This window comes from Moschus berezovskii, chromosome 13 (assembly GCF_049115385.1).
Source record: "Moschus berezovskii isolate FMDL1 chromosome 13, NW_MosBer_1.0, whole genome shotgun sequence".
Classification (NCBI taxonomy): Eukaryota; Metazoa; Chordata; class Mammalia; order Artiodactyla; family Moschidae; genus Moschus; species Moschus berezovskii.
In genome coordinates, this window is record NC_142472.1 from 56,171,885 (window position 1) to 56,192,603 (window position 20,719).

Here is a 20,719-nt window from a genome sequence, read left to right on the forward strand (position 1 = left end):
TTTTAGGGATCTCAAGAAGGGACCACTGCATGGAGCAAAATCACAGCTTGTAGCAGAGCTGCAGATGACATGAGAATAAGAGCCATACCCTTGTTCTTGCAAGCCACTGAAACCTGGGGCTTATTTCATCCCTCAGTCTTTCCAAGAGAAAGCTGACTGATTTCACCACCCTCCATGGGGCACATATGATAAATACTCAAAGAAGGACAAGGACAACATGGCTAACGTGTGCTCTTAGACCGAAAGCTCCTGGCGGCAGCAGCCTCATTCATTCCCATGGATGCCAGAAATCACAGCTCTCCAAACACGCAGCCCCGGCTGCCGCCCACGGGAATTTGAGGCTAGCACGACACCACCATCATGGTGATGCCCTCCATGCACTGTGTTTTGAACTGGAGTTCAATGGGTGTAAAGGCAGACCTTGGACTTATCATCAGAGTCCCAAGCCACTCCCTGATCTCTGATTGCCCACAGGTCTGCAGGAAACCTCGAACCTATCCCTCAAGTCCTGTCAGGTGACTTTTGAAATCTCACAATTGATTCTTGGTTCAGAGAGGTCATCCCCCAGGAGCCGACTGTGTTTGTTTTTTTTTCTTTTTTTGGTGGTTGTTCATTTGAATGAAAGCACAGTATTTAAAGGTTTCTCACAGAACAGATGGGTTCTCTTGCTCAATATGAGGAACACTGGATTCAATGACCTGCAAGGTCCCTTTTGGCTCTGAAACAGATCAGTCTTACAGCATTATCTAATTTGGACATCATTTTCCTCACCATTTGACAGGCAGATATCAAATTTATTAGTGGCACATATCAACTTTATGCAGTTAATTAGGGCAGAAAAACAGATGAATTTTCCAAGTGAACTGACATCATAATCTAGGTGAGATGAACATGGTTATAAGGCAAACCTGTCTCTGCTTATCAGTCTTTGTTCAGAGAGTATTGTGTATGTTACTTTTAGAGAAAAAAGAAAGAATTAATTAGATTAACAATCTGTGAACAAAGTCAAAACAAAAAATTCAAATATATATTTTTTCACTCTTATATAGCCTGAGGGCAATAGCCAAAAGAAATTACTATAAAGTGTGAGTAATGCAAAATAGATTTTGTGAATTTCCATTTGAAATGTGTGAATTTAATATACCACTACAAATTAAGAAATGCTTTTTTATTTATAAAGTAGGCTTGATTCATATGTGGAAAAAATTATGGCCCGTAGACAACTCCAAGATGAGCCCCAGGCTGCATGCGGACCTGGAGAAGTGGAGGGAATTTCATAGACTGAGAAGACACTGTGACTGCAGAGCCAGACCTTCATCCACGTTCGTCAAAACCAAAGCACCCAAGGCCACCACCACCCACCCTGAGAAGATGGGCAAAGCAGTCTGTCAGCGACTCCACGACCAGCTATCACAACAACGGACCTCTAAGCTATGTAAAGATGAAAGGAACTGAAGTTCTGTGTTTACTTAGGTCACGTATACAGACTAACACCCAGCCTTACCCTGGGCTTTCGGCTTAGGAGCCAATGTCCAATCCCAGCTTCGCCATCACCATGTGGTAAATAAGTTTCCTCGTGTCAGTGTTTATCATGAGGGCTTTTGCTTACAGGGTCACAGTGAAGACAGAGCCTTCTAGTAGGAGTCTCACTGCCTACCGGGCACAGAGCCACGACTTGTGTGACATCCTGCAGCGGGCACAGCAGTGACCAATGTCCCCTGCCTCCCAGAACTCGCCGCTGTCTAGTGTATAAAAGAACCTACTCTGATAGAAGGCAGACTAACACAAGTCAGCAGCGAGTGGGGACTGTCACCTCTCTCGCCACGTGATGAACTCCTCTTCGTGCTTCAGAGTCTGGCTGATATCACCTCCTCTGTGAAGCCTTCTCTGTGCTTCTCCTCCTCCATGCTGCTGCTTGGTCACGTGTTCACCGTGGCTGATGGATGGATCTGGCGATGGTTTGTTTCAGGACTTTCTCTATGGGATGAATTCTGTAAGGCAGGGGCTATGCCTCAGATTTTCTGGGCATTCAGTAAGCTAAACTGACTTTATAAATGTCTACATAATAGACTAAGGATGTAAGTGTTAGTCGCTCAGTCATGTCTGACTCTTTGCGACCCCATGGACTGTAGCTCACCAGGCTCCTCTGTCCATGGAATTCTGTAGGCAAGAATACTAGAGTGGGTAGCTGTTCCCTTCTCCAAGGGATCTTCCCAACCCAGGTCTCCTGTATTGCAGGCAGATTCTTTACCATTTGAGCCACCAGGGAAGCCCCAAAATACACCAAAATAAATCAATAAATATCTGTATGAGATTCAAATGAGAAAAATACGGAAAAATAAATCCACGATAGATCTTTCTAGACGCCCGCCGTGCATAACCCCCTGTGGATTACACAGAAGACTTCCTTATACAGAAAACTTTGGGAAACCATCCCCCTCTTTAGGAAACCTGAGACCCTCTGACATGATGTAATGCTTTTTCTTCCTATGAAAAGCAAACCGCAGCTCTGGTCTGTGAGTCTTATGCGAGAAACACCAAGCTCTTCCCTGTGTGACTTTCTCCAGGACACACACCTGTATCTGCAGTAAGAAAAGACAGTGAGACAGTGAGTAGTTTGTCAGCTCCCTGTTTAAAGTGCTTCTTTTTGAGGAAATTATGCTTGCTTGTATTGTTCCTATTATAAAGAGGAAGAAATCTGGGTCTCAGTGTGGTAAACAGGGCACGAGCACAACCACCACCATCCATGCTTTGGTTCACAAAAGGGATTAAGAGAAGTAAGAACAGAAGCCTCTCTCCTCTAGCCTCTTCTACTTTTGCTGGAAAAATAGCCCAAGAGCTCACAGAGCATTTGGCAAAGCACTTCAGTGTACACGTGTCTACTGTGGCCACGGGGTAGGCCAGTTTGGGGGTCCAGAAGCTTCAGGGTGACTTTAGGACCCCACTTTTGGTAAAAGTAGTGTGGGGACCGCCTTGATACAGCTTAGACTGTGTTTGTCAGCAAAGGAAAGGGTAGTGGGACACTTTGGGCTATTTCTGGTTGTCCTAAGGTTTCTGTTCTGTCACAATAGAAGCCTCAGAACCAAGTCTAGCTCAAAGAAGAGAGTGGTGCCTAACTGCGGCAGATCCTTCCCGCCCTTGAGTCAAAGTGGCTCACTGCCAAGCAAACAGACCCTATGCACTCTGACTGCAAGGGTAATCTCTCCATCTACTGATCTCAAAGGCACTGACAGAGAGCAAGGATGGGCAACTAAAGCCGCTTTATTTGCAGGAAAAAACCCAAACAAAACCCAAACAAAATAAAGGAAGCTACAGTGATGTGCCCGGAACTACCTCTGCAAGGAGGCCTTGTGGAGGAAGCCTCACTTGTGTTTGCTAGTTTCCACGGTGTAAATAATCTCACCATAGCTGATTTCAAGCCATCAGCAGGTTGAAAGACTGGCAATGCTGTTTTTAATAACCAACAGTTGGCTCCAAAAAAGCCTGTGATGAGCCAACTCTAGCACACAGTGCAACTTACTTTTATTGAGGGTTATGATGGGGCCATGGGCTTCCCTGGTAGCTCAGGTGGTAAAGAATCTGCCTGCAATGCAGGAGACCCTGGTTTGATTCCTGGGTCTGGAAGATACCCTGGAAAAGGGAAAGACTACCCACTCCAGTATTCTGGCCTGGAGAATTCCATGGACAGAGGAGCCTGGCAGGCCCCAGTCCATGGGGTTACAAAGAGTTGGACATGACTGAGCGACTTTCACTTTATGGTGGGGCCAGAGACTGGTAAGCACTTTATATTTCAAGTATCTCATTCATCTTCCCAGCAGTCCTGTGAGGAAGGTCCATCGTCACCATCCCCATTTGAAGGTGAGAAAACAGGGGCACAGAGAGGATAAGCCACTTGCCCCCCTGGGGCTGGAATCCCAGTCTTACTCCCCAGCTGAAGTTCTCCCAGCCCCACAGTGCTCTTGCAAGGCAGGCCCTCATTTCCATAGTAATGGATCTCTAGCCAAAGGGCAGGGCCTTCCGACCAGAGTCCACAGGCCCTCGATGAGTCCAGACATCCCTCACCCAGGCACAGAACACACGAGGGGGACTCCTTGCCTTTGCAAGCTCAGCCTCCTCCCCCCATTTTCTTCCCTCCAGTCTGACTCTCACCCCTTCACGCTTCCCAACCAGGAACAGCCGCCTCTGTCCTGCTGGTGGTGCCCCCGCAAGCCCACTCACGTTTACCTGAGCTGCTGTACCCCTGTATCAACAAGGATGCGTCAGCCAGCAGTGTCCTCCTTGGGAGCCTCACACTGGGAGAGTCCCCTGCATTCCCAGGGCAGGAGCCAGCAAGGGCATGGCCCCAGGGCTCGCTGTCCGCAGGAGGTAGACGGCCTCCTGTCCGCAGGAGGTAGACGGCTCGCTGTCCGCAGGAGGTAGATCAGTGAAAACAAAGAGGTGGACAGTGATATATTCCTATATCCGAAAGTCAGGAATTATTCCAAATCTGGGGAGACATGAAACTCAGGATAGGAGTTAAACTTGTCCTAAGAGATGGGAATACCAGACCACCTGACCTGCCTCTTGAGAAACCTGTATGCAGGTCAGGAAGCAACAGTTAGAACTGGCCATGGAACAACAGACTGGTTCCAAATAGGAAAAGGAGTACGTCAAGGTTGTATATTGTCACCCTGCTTATTTAACTTATATGTAGAGTACATCATGAGGAACGCTGGGCTGGAAGAAGCACAAGCTGGAATCAAGATTACTGGGAGAAATATCAATAACCTCAGATATGCAGATGACACCACCCTTATGGCAGAAAGTGAAGAGGAACTAAAAAAGCCTCTTGATGAAAGTGAAAGAGGAGAGTGAAAAGTCTGGCTTGAAGCTCAACATTCAGAAAACAAAGATCGTGGCATCTGGTCCCATCACTTCACAGGAAATAGATGGGGAAATAGTGGAAACAGTGTCAGACTTTATTTTTTTGGGCTCCAAAATCACTGCAGATGCTGATTGCAGCCAGGAAATTAAAAGACGCTTACTCCTTGGAAGGAAAGTTATGACCAACCTAGATAGCATATTAAAAAGCAGAGACATTACTTTGCCAACCAAGGTCCGTCTAGTCAAGGCTATGGTTTTTCCCGTGGTCATGTATGGATGTGAGAGTTGGACTGTGAAGAAAGCTGATCGCCGAAGAATTGATGCTTTTGAACTGTGGTGCTGGAGAAGACTCTTAAGAGTCCCTTGGACTGCAAGGAGATCCAACCAGTCCATCCTAAAGGAGATCAATCCTAGGTGTTCATTGGAAGGACTGATGCTAAAGCTGAAACTCCAATACTTTGGCCATCTCATGCGACGAGTTGACTCACTGGAAAAGACTCTGATGTTAGGAGGGATTGGGGGTGGGAGGAAACGGGGACGACAGAGAATGAGATGGCTGGATGGCATCACCAACTTGATGGACATGAGTTTGAGTGAACTCCGGGAGTTGGTGATGGACAGGGAGGCCTGGCCTGCTGTGGTTCATGGGGTCACAAAGAGTCAGGCACGACTGAGCGACTGAACTGAACTGAACTGAAGTCCTTGAAGCGATCACCTCTAGGCTGAGCAGAATCAGGAAAACTGTCAGTGGGACTGACTAATAACAAGAATTTATGGGCATGTGAGGGTCAAGGAGCCTGGTGGAGGCAAGACTCCCAGGCCCTGACCCCAGGATTTGTTTCCACTGTTCTGTGATTTTGTTGGCAAAAACAGCGAGTCTCTTATTATAAACTCTAACATGTGCAATTTAACTTGAAATGATTTTCCCTATTTAAAAATCTTCCCAGTGAAGAGGTTCAGTGGGTTTTTAAACTATTCATACAAAATGCAACCTTCCAATTAATTTGCAAGAACTGACTGATACCAGGAAAGATGCAAATTTAACGGCCAAAGTTAAATGAAAATTTCTGAATATTCAATGTCCCATAATTTAAAAATGAAGCTCATGATTTATAACTGCAGCCAATGATTTATTTCTTCCACCTGGATCTACACACTTTTGTGAGGTAACTTTTTCATTACAAAAGTCATTAAAAATAAGCATGAAAATTAACGGAATCACTGTACCTAGTTAGCCTAGACCAAGCTTTGGTATTTTTAAATGAAGCATATTTAATCTCATGGCTCTCAATACAAATATTATTCATAATTTTTGGAAGGTATTTTGTGTCAGTAAAATTATTTCCCAAGTTTTCATATTTATAGTCCTTAAGTTTTTTAATTTTGTGCATATTTTTATAAATTAAATACTTAATTACAAGTATTCTGTAAATTATCATTTAGTAAATATAATACAGTGTAAAACTCACAAGCATCTAACTGGCAGAGAGTCCCCATCACAGGAGTTTTCGAGCACGTAGGAGTTTGTGTCCCAGTCACACAAAGTGACCAGCACGACCCTGTCGCATCAGTCAAAGGCCATGAGGTCAAGAGACATGACTCATTTGCATGCCAAGGGCTTTTCAGAGGCAAAAGTAAAGGCAGGGACTGACTGTATTTCTATAAATACTGCTCTTTAAAAACCACCTTAGGGACTTTCCTGGCAGTCCCATAGTTAAGACTCAGCACTTCCAAAGCAGGAGGCAGTGGTTCCATCCCTGGTCAGAGAACTAGGATCCCACATGCCAAATGGTATGGCCAAAAATTTTTTTTCTTTAATTTTTAAATCAAAAACAATATTGTAGGCATAATTCCTTTGAAAAGTAAAATAATTATCATATAAAAGCAAAAGGTAAAAGTCTCCCTTTCAAGAGGTTTTTCATTTTGGTATGAAGAAAGAAAAATTCAGGTATAGAATTTTAAAAGGAACTTATCTAATCATAAAAGAGAATCCTAAAATATTAAAAATTAATTTATAGTACAAACTTTCAAGCTGGTTTTAGAAAAGGCAGAGGAACCAATTGGATCAAATTGCCAACATCCGCTGGATCATGGAAAAAGCAAGAGAGTTCCAGAAAAACATCTATTTCTGCTTCACTGACTATGCCAAAGCCTTTGACTGTGTGGATCACAATAAGCTGTGGAAAATTCTGAAAGAGATGGGAATACCAGACCACCTGACCTGCCTCTTGAGAAACCTGTGTGCAGGTCAGGAAGCAATAGTTAGAATTGGACATGGAACAACAGACTGGTTTCAAATGGGAAAAGGAATACATCAAGGTTGTATATTGTCACCCTGCTTATTTAACTTATATGCAGAGTACATCATGAGGAACACTGGGCTGAAAGAAGCGCAGGCTGGAATCAAGATTGCTGGGAGAAATATCAATAACCTCAGATATGCAGATGACACCACCCTTATGGCAGAAAGTGAAGAGGAACTAAAAAGCCTCTTGATGAAAGTGAAAGAGGAGAGTGAAAAAGTTGGCTTGAAGCTCAACATTCAGAAAACGAAGATCATGGCATCTGGTCCCATCACTTCATGGGAAATAGATGGGGAAACAGTGGAAACAGTGTCAGACTTTATATTTTGGGGCTCCAAAATGACTGCAGATGCTGACTGCTGCTACTGCTAAGTCACTTCAGTCATGTCCGACTCTGTGCGACCCCATAGACAGAAGCCCACCAGGCTCCCCCGTCCCTGGGATTCTCCAGGCAAGAACACTGGAGTGGGTTGCCATTTCCTTCTCCAATGTGTGAAAGTGAAAAGTGAAAGTGAAGTCACTCAGTCGTATCCGACCCTTAGTGACCCCACAGACTGCAGCCTACCAGGCTCCTCCATCCATGGGATTTTCTAGGCAAGAGTACTGGAGTGGCTTGCGATTGTGGACTGCAGCCATGATATTAAAAGATGCTTACTCCCTGGAAGGAAAGTTATGACCAACCTAGATAGCATATTAAAAAGCAGAGACATTACTTTGCCAACCAAGATCCGTCTAGTCAAGGCTATGGTTTTTCCCCTGGTCATGTATGGATGTGAGAGTTGGACTGTGAAGAAAGCTGATCACCAAAGAATTGATGCTTTTGAACTGTGGTGTTGGAGAAGACTCTTGAGAGTCCCTTGGACCGCAAGGAGATCCAACCAGTCCATTCTGGAGGAGATCAATCCTGGGTGTTCATTGGAAGGACTGATGCTAAAGCTGAAACTCCAATACTTTGGCCACCTCATGCAACGAGTTGACTCAATGGAAAAGAGTCTGATGCTGGGAGGGATTGGGGGCAGGAGGAGAAGGGGACAACAGAGAATGAGATGGCTGGATGACATCACTGACTCGATGGACATGAGTTTGAGTGAATTCTGGGAGTTGGTGATGGACAGGGAGGCCTGGCGTGCTGTGATTCATGGGGTCGCAAAGAGTGGGTCATGACTGAGCGACTGAACTGAACAAACTATGTAAGAAATAGGTATACTTTGAAAAGTACTGTAAAGACATTCTCATTGTTTAATAATCCCACACTGAAAAATTCAGGATGAAATGAGGTTTCATTACGAATAGTAACTAAAGAGGGTGCTTCTTATGATGTGCAAATATGTATTTCATACCATTCTCTAATGAGAACCTAGGAAAATGGTGCTTTCCTTTTACTGTGAATATTTATGGATGCAGTTTCTAGCTGCCTTTAGCAAACTCCATTCTTAAGTTGCTGTGTCTCTACTCATCTCTTAGAGCCGCTGTTGGGGATGACATTTTGTCCAATTAGTTGTCAGCATATTTCCGTTTACCTTCCCAGCAATAACCTTACTTTTTCTAAGACAATCTCACACAGTCAACCCGTTCAATTAAAACTATACAAAAAGCTGTTCTGAGAGACCCACTGCTAGGCAACAGAAACCTGTTGAACTAATCTCAGGTGGAAAACATTTCTGAAGACAGATAAGAACAATTACAGTAATCTCACAATAAATTATCAATTTAACCCAGAATAGAATACTGTTTTGTTATAATTTACAGAGGTCAAACAGACAACCTATGAGGATGTGAACATTCTTATGAATGTGCACGTTTATTTGAATATGTACAAACGTGTATACACATTCAGCAGACGTGACCGATCCTCGATCAATAGCTAATTGGGCTTGCTGTATTTGATCAACCCACACCTGTTCTCTGTGCTGTACTCCAGGAGACAGCTCGGAATGTCAGTGCACTGGGTTTTCAAGAGAGCACTTCAATCACCAGTTCTTCACAGAAACGTGCTTTGAAGAGACACAAATGAAATGAGTTCTTACAGTAAAGGTAGAACAACTTATTACATGAAATTCAGAGTGAATTTAGATTCTGAAATATAGGCTCTGCATTATAAACCAAACTAAAACACTGCACACACATTTATCTTGGAGAAAAAAGTTTGATTATGGAAAAGGCTTTTAAAGGCTCACAGAATTTATGAGAAGGGTTTCCCAAGGACTTGGAAACTGAATTTTTAAAAATTATTTTTGGCTGCATTGGGTCTTAATTGCAGCATATGGGAATCTTAGTTTCCTGACCAGGGATAAAACTCACCTGTCCTACATTGGGAAGCAGATTCTTAACCACTGGACTGCCAGGGAAGTCCTCTAAATTGTTCTTAAAAAATAACAGTGATGAGTTACGCGCCAATGAATCAGAAATGTGATTTAAATTCCCTTTAAAATACACAAGGGTTTAAAAATTAGAGGAAATATTCTTGTTGAAGTATGTTTTAGAAATGTTATAAAATGTATTTCAAAAAGTTTGAAAAATAGCTGGAGGTATTCTTATAAATCCCAAATGAAGCCTGACTCATCCATCTTTAATTACAACAATTACTAACACTATTGTTTAGGATTTATGTTATGGAATACAGTAGTCAGACCATGATTAGTTATTTGTTGAAAGAAGTTATTTAAGATGTGCTAATCGAAAGCATTTTGAACATTCAGAGCTAAACTTACAAACTCGGTTCTGGGGTAGTTTTTCAAATGTGGACACTGAAGCCAGGGCAAGTCATCGAGAAACTTCTAGAATGATCAGTTCATTTCATAAAGCCTGCCCTGAAAGAGAAGTAGGTGTACTTTTACCCTCAGATACAGCAAAGGGCAACAATATCCCCAAGTCATGGCTTTTATTTATTTGGCTGCATGGGGTCTTGGCTGAGGCACAGGGATTCTCTGGTTGCGGTGCTGGCTCAGCAGTTTGTGTGCAGGCTTAGTTGCTTCTGGGCATGTGGGACCTTTGACCCTGTGGATCACAATAAACTGTGGAAAATTCTTAAAGAGATGGGAGTTTCGGGCCACCTTATCTGCCTCCTGAGAAACTTGTATGCAGGTCAAGAAGCAACAGCTAGGAATCGGGCATGGAACAATGAACTGGTTCAAAATTGGGAGGAGAGTTAATTCAAGGCTGTATATTGTCACCCTGCTTATTTAACTTCTATGCAGAGTACATCATGCGAGATGCTGGGCTGGATGAAGCACAAGCTAGAATCAAGACTGTTGGGAGAAACAGCAACAACCTCAGATATGCAGATGACACCATGCTTCTGGCAGAAAGTGAAGAGGAACTAGAGTTTCTTGCTGAAAGTGAAAGAGGAGTGTGAAAAAACTGGCTTGAAACTCACCATTAAAAACGTAAGATCATGGCATCCAGTCCCATTACTTTATGACAAACAGAAAGCAGAAAAAGTGGAAGCAGTAACAGATTTTATTTTCCTGGGCTCCAAGATTCACTGTGGACGGTGACTGCAGCCATGAAATTAAAAGATGCTTGCTCCTTGGAAGAAAAGCTATCACAAACCTAGACAGCATATTAAAAAGCAGAGACATTACTTTGCTGACAAAGGTCTGTATAGTCAAAGCTATGGTTTTTCCAGTAGTCATGTAAAGATGTGAGAGTTGGACCATAAAGAAGGCTGAGCGCTGAAGAGTTGATGCTTTCCAATTGTGGTGCTGGAGAAGACTTGAGTCCCTGAGACTGCAAGGAGACCAAACCAGTCAATCCTAAAGGATATCAACCCTGAATATTCATTGGAAGGACTGATAGAAGCTGAAGCTCCAATACTCTGACCACCAGATGTGAAGAGCTGACTCACTGGAAAAGACTCTGATGCTGGGAAAGATTAAGGGCAGGAGGAGAAGGGGACGACAGAGGATGGGATGGTTCGCTGGCATCACCGACTCTGGACACTGAGAGAGAGTGGAGGACAGAGAAGCCTGGCATGCTGTTGTCCACGTGGGCACAGAGAGTCAGGCACGACTCAGCAACTGAACAACAAAATGTGGATCTTAGTTCCATGACCAGATATCAAACCTGAGTCTCTTGCATTACAAGGCAGATTCTTAACCACTGGATCACCAGGGAAGTCCCCCAAATCATGCTAATCCCACAACACAAGCCACTATTTTTCCTATCATTAGAAACATAAATACTGTAAAAGACTATATCACTGTAGTCTGCCTAAAAGTCTCTTGGTTAAAAAAAAGAGGCACTATAGGAAAGGGACGGTAAAACAGTGATCAATAACCTCAGAAAAACAGGTGAATGTTAACATTTATTTCAAGAATTGAGAACTTTTGCATTTAACACTGTTTGGAATATGGCAAAGGCCTAGGCTTTAGAACTAAACTGACTTAGGTTCCATTCCTTCTTCTCAAGAGCCAAATGACTAGAGCAAGTCACCCTATAAGCCTCAGCTGCTGCTTCTGCCGAAAAAAACATGAACGTGAAAGTCACTCAGTTGTGTCTGACTCTTTGCGACCCTGTGGACTATACAGTCCATGGAATTCTCCAGGCCAGAATACTAGAGTGGGAAGCTTTTCTCTTCTCCAGGGGATCTTCCAAACGCAGGGATTGAACCCAGGTCTCCCACATTTCAGGTGGATTCTTTACCAGCTGAGCCATAAGGGAAGCCCAAGAGTACTGGAGTGGGAAGCCCATCCCTTCTCCAGAGGATCTATCCGACCCAGGAATCGAACCGGGGTCTCCTGCATAGAAGGTGGATTCTTTACCAACTGAGCTATCAGGGAAGCCCTCTACTAAAAAAAAAAAGGATAGTAATAAATACATCTTAAAACTAATGTGTGGACTTAATAAAGCAATAAAGGTAAAGTTCTAGCGTGCAGCAAACATTACAAATGTCAGCACCAGTGCTGTATGATATCAATTCATCTGGTATTTATTTTTAACTACCATCTACTTGGATGAACCATCTCTATCTGCACCACGCTACAGAGGTTTGAAGCCCCTGCATAAATGTGCTTGCTGTCTGGCATGCTGTCTTTACACCTTACCTGCAGCATTTATCAAGATGAGAAATAGACAGCTGTCCTGTTTCCCAATTCAGAATGTGATCCTGAACACACATCTTAAACTCTCCATGGGCTCTGTTCCTTCACCTGTAACACAAAGGGCCTGGACCAGGTCATTTGCTCCCCATTTCAGGTCTCAATGCCCAAGGCTGCTGCTGAGTCTCTCAACAACTCACAGCAAAGGTCCTAAGAAGATCTTAGAAAATCAGAAATCGGGGAAGAACTGGCCATGACTTTTTGGATCACAAAAAGGATGGGAAGTGGGCGCCGAACAGACGTGTTCTCAACTCCCTCTCTCACCTGGCTGACGGAGCAGGACTGGCTGGGAATCAGAGGGGGAGGAGTCACTGGTGAATTCCAGCCTCTGCTGGGCGGGGAGCAGCTGACCACGGTGATACCCAGGCAGGCAGGGAGGAGAGCTCAGGGTGCCAGTCTCCCAAGTCTGAATCTGGGTGGATGGGATCCGCCAGAGGAGACTCGAGCCCACCCTGCCTCTCTCCCCATCTGTTTGCAAGCAGCAGCTGCCCCTGGCCAGGCAAGGCTTCCCTCACTGTTTGCAACTGAAGTCCCGGCTCAGGCAAACCCGCCAGCACACGTGTCCTCTGCCGCATAGCGGTCAGCACAGCACTGGGCAGTGGGAGGCAGCACTGGCCATGGGCGCTGGAGAATGTAGAAGAGACTGAAGGGAAGAAGGCCCTAGCCATGCGTGTGTCCTCTTTTTGTCCTTCATTAGTTTTGTACCTCCTTCTTTTCCTTTATACCCTCTAAGAGATCAAATCCTCAACAGTCACAGCAAGGAAGAAAGGGGAGCCGTGGAATCGAGTTGTTGCTAGGTGCCTTCCAGCTATAAATATCATACAACATGACAAAATAATGATGCATAAATAACTGCTTCACACTTGGGTCTACCTGGAACACTCTGGGAACCAAAGATAAAGCCGACAGGCCACAGATAGCCTAGAGAAACGACACAAACACTGACGCTCAACCAACACACCTCCCTATCACTCTTCATCCCCAAATGGCTGTACTCCTAATTTACCCATAATTCTAACACGTCCAACAACGTGTTTCTTTCCATTAGGTTCACTGAAAGACTGCAGGTCAGAAATTGGAAGAGAAATAAAGGTTGACAGCCTGATAATAGGAGAGTAAAAACGCTATGAAAGCAAACGCCACAACTCAAAGACCACAGAGTGACAGGCAGAAAAGCTTGCTCGCCCCTCCACTGGCTGCTGAGGGGGGCGCATCACAAGGAAAACTCTGAAACACAAAGAGAAGGTGATGCTCAAATTCTCTGTTTTACAAAGTCAGAGAACAAGTATGACATCGTTTAGAAAGCTTTTAATAAAAGCCACATTAAAAATAGATAAGCATATGAAAAGATGTTTGACCTCATGTCACTAGAGAATTCAAAACTGAAACAGCACTGAGAACCCAGGAGACCCCTGTCAGCATGGTACAATGAGAAACCCGACAGCACCAAATGCCGGCAGGATACCGAGCCACAGGGACCCTCACTCACGGCTGGTGGGGATGCAAATGGTACAGTCACTTGGAAAGGCAGCCTGGTGGTTTCTTACAAAACTGCACATAACTCTTAACCACACACTCCAGCAACTGTCCTCTCAAGTATGTACTCAAATGAGTCGAAAACTTACGTCCACACAAAACCCTGAGCAGCAATGTTGATGGCAGTTTTGTTCGTGAATGTTAAAGCCTGGGATCAACGAGGATGTCCTTTCAGTGGGTGATGGATGATCAGACTGGCACATCCATGTAATGGAATATTATTCCCTGATGAAGAGAAATGAACCATCAGCCACAAAAAGACAAGGAGGAACCTTAACTGCATACGGCTAAGTGAAAGCAGCCTGTCTAAAATGGGCATGCGCTGTGCGACTGCAGCTATATGGAACCCTGGAAAGAGACAAGCTGTGGACACAGCAGAAAGATCACTGGGTGCAGGGTGAAGAAAGGGGCAAAGGTGAGGCTTGCAGGTCAGTGACACTACCCGTGTGATGCTGTTAACGGTGGATTCATGACACGTGACACTACCCGCATGACGCTGAAACGGTGGGTTCACGACACATGACACTAACCATGTGACGCTGTAACGGTGGGTTCACAACATGTGACACTACCCGCGTGACGCTGAAACGGTGGGTTCACGACACATGACACTACCCATATGACGCTGTAACAGTGGGTTCACAACATGTGACACTACCCGTGTGACGCTGAAACGGTGGGTTCATGACACATGACACTACCCATGTGACGCTGTAACGGTGGGTTCACAACATGTGACACAACCCGTGTGACGCTGAAACGGTGGGTTCACGACATGATGCTTTTGTCAAACCTGCTGAAGTAAAATGCAAACTGTGAACTTCAGTGATAATCAATACTGACCCAACTAAAACAAGTTAATCACACTGAAGTGAAGATACTGATAAAAGGGGAAATGGCGGGGTAGGGTGAGGACGGAAGAAGTGTATGAGAACCCTACTGACACACAAGCTTAATTTTTCTGTAAACATAAAACTGCTCAAAAAATAAAGCCTATGAATTTTTAAAAAAATAGTTTTGGAGGATTCATAAAATAAGACATAGACACCCAGAAAATTCACCTCATGGAACGCCTGCTTTGCAAAATGGTCCTACACAAGGAAGACAAATGTATTTTTTAAAACAGAATTAACTAAAAAGCCATTCTTATCTTACCTCTATCAAGCTTGAAGTTATTAGCATAATGCATGGCAAACACAAAATAACGGGTTTACAATATGTGATTTTATAACAACTAAAACTCAGGAAGAAGTCATCCCTTGTTGTGAGGGATTTGTTACTCCCACTAGTGGCAAGAAGTAGACTAGAGACTGTAGATCAAACATGAACCACAAAGAAAACACCAACAAGTCACGCTCTGGAAATTTATTACCAAATTACACTCTACGCACAGACACAGCTCAGCTTGTGAAACTTGCGCCATGGCCACACAAAATGTAAGGAAAAGCACATCTAATAAATACAATTTGGAAACATCTTTTGAAGTTAGGTTCAAAACACTGGGACACAGACATTGAAACAAAAATCTTAACAGAAGACCGATGGTCACAGCACAGAGCGATCTGACTGACGCTGTGTCCGCACAGTGTTCACCAAGGGCATCAGCTGCTGCCGTGTAAATGGACGTGTCACATGCCCACCTCTGTGTGCTGTCACGAAGCACTCAGGTCCTTGGACAGGAAGGGTTAGGTCCTTGCCACACGAGTGTGTATTTATGAAGCTACTGAGAAGGTGCACTATGTCTGAAACTTCTCCTTGAATGGAAGCACCGGTGGTGAAGCCGCCGTGACAGAGGTGGGAAGACTAATGTAGATGTTCGCAGAGGCTTCACCTGGAGGGTGTGGCTTTGCCAGAGGAAGAACAACCAGGATCTTCAATTAAACTTTCAGTGTTAAAAAAAAAGTGAGTGAGCGAGGAGAGAGAAGGAAACGATTCAAGAAACAAATCTGCCTAGATGATGAACTGAATTTCAACACGGTTCAGTTCATTCCCACATGAAACTAAGCTTGTTGAACTGAGGTAGACTCCGGAAATGACATGTGCAAAGACTCAGGTTTTCCAAAGGGCAATATTTAGTCATTTCAGAGCTTGCAGAACAAAAGTGTGCTTTATAATTCTGAATGTAAAATTAGAGTCCTTTCACAGGAGGAAAACCTCCATATTAATTCCCTATTTGTTGTGCCAAATTTCCATAAACGTACAGAAACATACACACTGCTGGTGACAAAGCAGAATCTGGGTTATTTTCATATATATAAAATAAAATCAATAAAGAAATGAGAAAGGTAAAATAAAAAAACTAAATCTGATGACATTACCTTCATATTTTTCCTGTTTTTATTAACAAGTCAACTGGAAATTTAGAAATATCCCTAAAGTTAGAGTTGTCCAGAGCCAATAAAAAACTAATAAAAATGCAAAGAATTATTGTCAATTTGTGAATGTTTAAAAACATAAGTGTTACTTAGGGGCTTTATTTTTTAAATATTCATATTGTTTCCACAAGAGAAAACATTAAAAGCAATGTCCTGAAAAATTAAATAAATAAGTATAAAAAGCCTAATTTAAAAGTATAAATAAGTAAACACAGTAATTATAATGTGGTTTTAGCTTTTTCTGAAAAAAAAGTTAGCAGCAATGAGACTAAAACATTTGGGGTTTAAATATCTGAATTCCTCCAATATGCCTTCCAACTGTAATTCCTACCCTTTTCTATTGTGACAGATTTCTAAATTCACATAAATATTATGTACATCACAAAGTAAGTAGTATATATAGCATATAAACAAATCTATACAGTCAAAACAGTTATGGAACGGAAGATACAAAACGAATGTTAAAAGAATGATTACCACTGTTTCCTTATGTGGGTAAAGTGGCCCTTTCTTGGAAAAGGCCAGCAATTACCCTTAGCATTCTATGCCTATCACACAGGAAATACCCTAAGGTGACTTACCGTTTGCAAGCGAAACGGAAGTGTGGGAATCTATTATGCCAAGACTCAATGATCAAGACAACCCGGAAGGAGCCAAAGCCCACAGGACAAGCAATGCCTGCCTTGTCCTTCACTGGACCTCAAAGTCCTTCAGGGTCAAGACAGTAAAAACAGAACTGTGTCAGGTGATCTATGATTCTCATCATGGATTCAGCAGTGTACACAGAAATCTCCCAGGAAGGAATTCAAACAAACTCAAGCTGTTCAAAACCTACAGTATCAATAATGTCACGTTTCAAAGAGTCAGCCTACATGTAGCGAAGTGGAAGAGTGACATTATACTGAAACTCTGGGTGGTGTATTTTTCCTGGTGTTGCAGCTATATGTTTGTTTACAGTAGATTCACCAGACACTTGCTCATTTTTTTGAATAATTAGTGATTTCAGCCTACTTTTTGACAGTCAAATATCACATCATAAAAAAGTGCAATCTCCAGAGCCCAACAAAGTCCCCACAGGCAGCTAGAACATAGCATGCTACTTCTTCCAAGCTGTCCTGGCATTTTTGGAGGCAGAGGTCCAAGCCCAACATGTATCCGGTCATTCTGGAATGCTCACGATGCTGCTGACTAAAAGACAAAATCTGGGACGCCAACCGTCTACTTTCTACTTGGATTTCTAGAAGGTTTCAGCCATTTGTCTGGCACATTTCAAGAATATTAATTTCCTTTTAAAAACAAAGGAATTATGCAAGCAAAATGTTTGCAATAAACATGTAACAAGTTTACAGGTTCTCCATAATTACATGTGTACATGTTAACAATAAACATGTAGCTTGGGAAATGGCAAAAATGGTTCTTGAAAGCAGCTAGGTCTATAATAGTTGTATTGTTCAAGCAAATGTATTCCTGTTCTAATTTTAAAGCAAATTTGAAGACAGAAAAACTTTTATATATTATCTTTCCAAAGCACACACAGGTTACTGTGCCTTTCATTTTCATTAGCTAGAACCAGGATCCTTTAAGGGGTTAACACATACAAAGCATTCACCATCCTCTGACAGAGAAACCAGGGAAGTAAAAAAGCACACATGACTGACAGAACACAGTAAAGACAAGCTCCCAGGAACTAATCAACTGACAGTTTTTTTAAAAAATCACAATTACCATGTTATTATTATGAAAAAGTCAGGAAAAATTGAAACAGAAGCCAAGACAAATAACATAAAATCTAGAAATATGGTCTAACTAATCAACTAACATATACAAAATTTTTGGCAATCAAAACACTAAGGTTTTAACGATGACCCCTAGGACGTCATGAAAAAAATAAGCTACTGGCTGGCAATAGTCTACAAGATTATGTTAGTGGGATTATTTCTTTATTTTAAAAGTTCATGAATAAAAGGAATTAAGATGAACTAATTCAATTAAAATAAAATCATGATATCTCATGACTTTAACTCTTATAATCTATGCCTCAGAGGAAAGGGGGAGGCGATTTAAAGCATCAGATGAATACTGCAGTTCAGAGTCAGACTTATCTAAAAATTATATAGTTCTTAGTAGGGGAAAAGCTCCTAAGCAAGTTGCTAAAAGTTATCTTCAACTGTCAAAAAAGCTGTATTATTTTTAGTTAAACTAGTAGCTACTGTCTAAAATTGAAAATTCAGGATACCATCCAATACAAATTTTTTTAAAGCTTGACTATCAAAGCATAGGTTGCCCAGTCAAAATAATGCAATTTTTAAAAACTAACATTTGGCTACTCATAACTAGATACACGGCCTCTCTTTTTCTGGCCTCCTTCTTGTCTAATTCCTGCTGAAGTGAATGAGCAAAGCTGATTTCTAACCTAACCTTAGTGTGCATACAAGCACTCAACCTAGACAAGGAATGGTTTCTAAATGTTCAACTGAACATCATTCATTACGCACGATGCTGTTTTGTTAACAAACAAGCTGTCCAGATAACCATAAAGAGTTTGCTTTGTTTTGCATTAGCCACAAGAGAGTGGACTTGTTCAGAATACCAAAGCATTTATTTAGAATACGAAAGGCAAATTCAGCAAAAAACAATGTTAGAGCAAAGGTTGATCTGTTGAACCTACTGAAAGAAGAGTGAAAACAAACTCAGAAGTCTAGAACGAAGAGGAAGGTCTTATGCAAACATGATACTTTTCCCGCCCTTCCAATATGAAGTACTGCCAGCAAAAATACTCCAGACCAGAGGAGTCACCTGGCAAGATGATTCAAAAACCACAAAGCATGAAGCTATACACCCCCACAAAGCTCAATAAGTGATTAAACAGCTAGTAGAGGACATGGTGAGGGAAGGGAAGGTAAACATTCAAACGGTATAACAGCCTCTAACAGTAGTGGTTGAATGCTGAAGGTTTTAACTAGCAGATTCATTCTTCAATACAAAACTATCACTCTTCACAACAAGGAACAGATCTGACACAAACCCAGTTTTGATGCTGAAAGTCAACAGAAACAGGTCCTTCGTGTTCAGAGCAAAGAAGAGGGGAAAAAAATGCAAAGTCAGAAAGAGTTCTTTCTAGATGTTCTGTAAACAAGTTTCTACAACAGCACATGGGTCACTTTCTTCAGCCCTCCATACTCTGGTGTGCAATCCTACCACGTGGATACGTGAATGTCAGGCTCTCTATGTAGGCTTTTCTTATTTCTCAACTACATGTACACTCTTTGTGGTTTTAAATTGTTTTCCTTTCAGAGAAAAATCTCTCCAATGAAAAGTTCCAAACCTGTTTTTTTAAAAAAAATTGCTGGAATTTCTTCACATTTTATAGACAAAAATACCAGAAATGAAAGAGCTGACAGAAATTCAAGCAGATCCAAACTCTACCATCCACTTTTCATATTTCTCTAAGTCTGCTGCAGAGACAGACTTTGCGATTTTCTTAAGAGCCAACTCAAAGTCTCCTCTGGTCACGGGCATCTGAAGCTCCTCTTTAGAGAGCGCACGGATCTCTTCTGGACTGAGACCATTGATTCGCCGTCTCATGGCCATTAAGGATGCATCCCTAAAAACATACCAGGATCAGTGAGAATTTACTGTTGTGAATGTTTCAGATATATTCGCTTACGATAAAATTAAGGGAACACATTCAAAAGATCATTTTTACATGTTTTTACAACGCTGCTCAGAATTTTCCACTTCAGAGACATCCTGAGGGTTCAGGAAAGGTGAAGACATGATGCTAAGGACTTAACCATAAAAGGGACTGTTGGTGAATCCTAAAAGTCTAGGTTGGGCTCAGATGGTGCTGAATTTTCTTTTCCCTCACTTGTTCTTCACAGACAGCCCAGAAGTCTAGGAAACTGAAGGGGAATTATGAAACACTGAATTGCGGACTTGGAAATAAATATAAGGCCAATGTTAGGATAACTTAAATCTTATGCCAGTTTGTCTACAATCTAAGCAGAGGAAGAAAAGTCAAGAACCTTTCTCTCTGGAGCATGAATACATGTACACACAGCAGATACGGAATTCCCCACAGGGAGTATTTGTGGGCAAGTGAAGAAGTAAAATCTGGCTTCTCCAGATCCAATTTTCAACTCTATTCTTGATCACTTGTAAATAATTATGCAGGTTAAGTAGACAATGACTGCTCACAAGATAGCTAACAGGCAGCCAAGCCAATCAAAATTTCACATTTTTATACATTTTACTATAGTGATAGTAGAAGCTATTAATAGCTTACTGAGTGCCACTAAACTTAGATGCACACAGAAAAGTAATCATAGAAAAAATGAGTAACATAGATATCACGGTTTTTACTGATGTCAATTTACATGTTGTCAGGAAAGTTAAGTACTAAAAAAAAAATCCTCTTGAGTGATGTGAACTGTCTAAAAGTTATGTTACTAAACTGAAAGGGAAATTTACATATATATATATATATATATATAATTAATCACTTTTCTTCATCTGTGTGTAGTAAAATGATGCCAACCCAAAC

General features: G+C 42.2%; 1 protein-coding gene across 5 annotated transcripts in view; it reads right to left on the minus strand.

The window, feature by feature from the left end:
• Window positions 1–15,151: 15,151 nt before the first annotated feature.
• KATNAL1 (katanin catalytic subunit A1 like 1) overlaps window positions 15,152–20,719 on the minus strand; it is a 56,036-nt gene continuing 50,468 nt past the window's right edge. For all 5 annotated transcript variants that reach the window (XM_088842706.1, XM_088842708.1, XM_088842707.1 and 2 more), the window contains one exon: window positions 15,152–19,780. In XM_088842706.1, coding sequence (XP_088698832.1) covers window positions 19,582–19,780 — 199 coding nt within the window. In that variant the 3' untranslated portion in view covers window positions 15,152–19,581. The remainder of the gene's footprint in view (window positions 19,781–20,719) is intronic.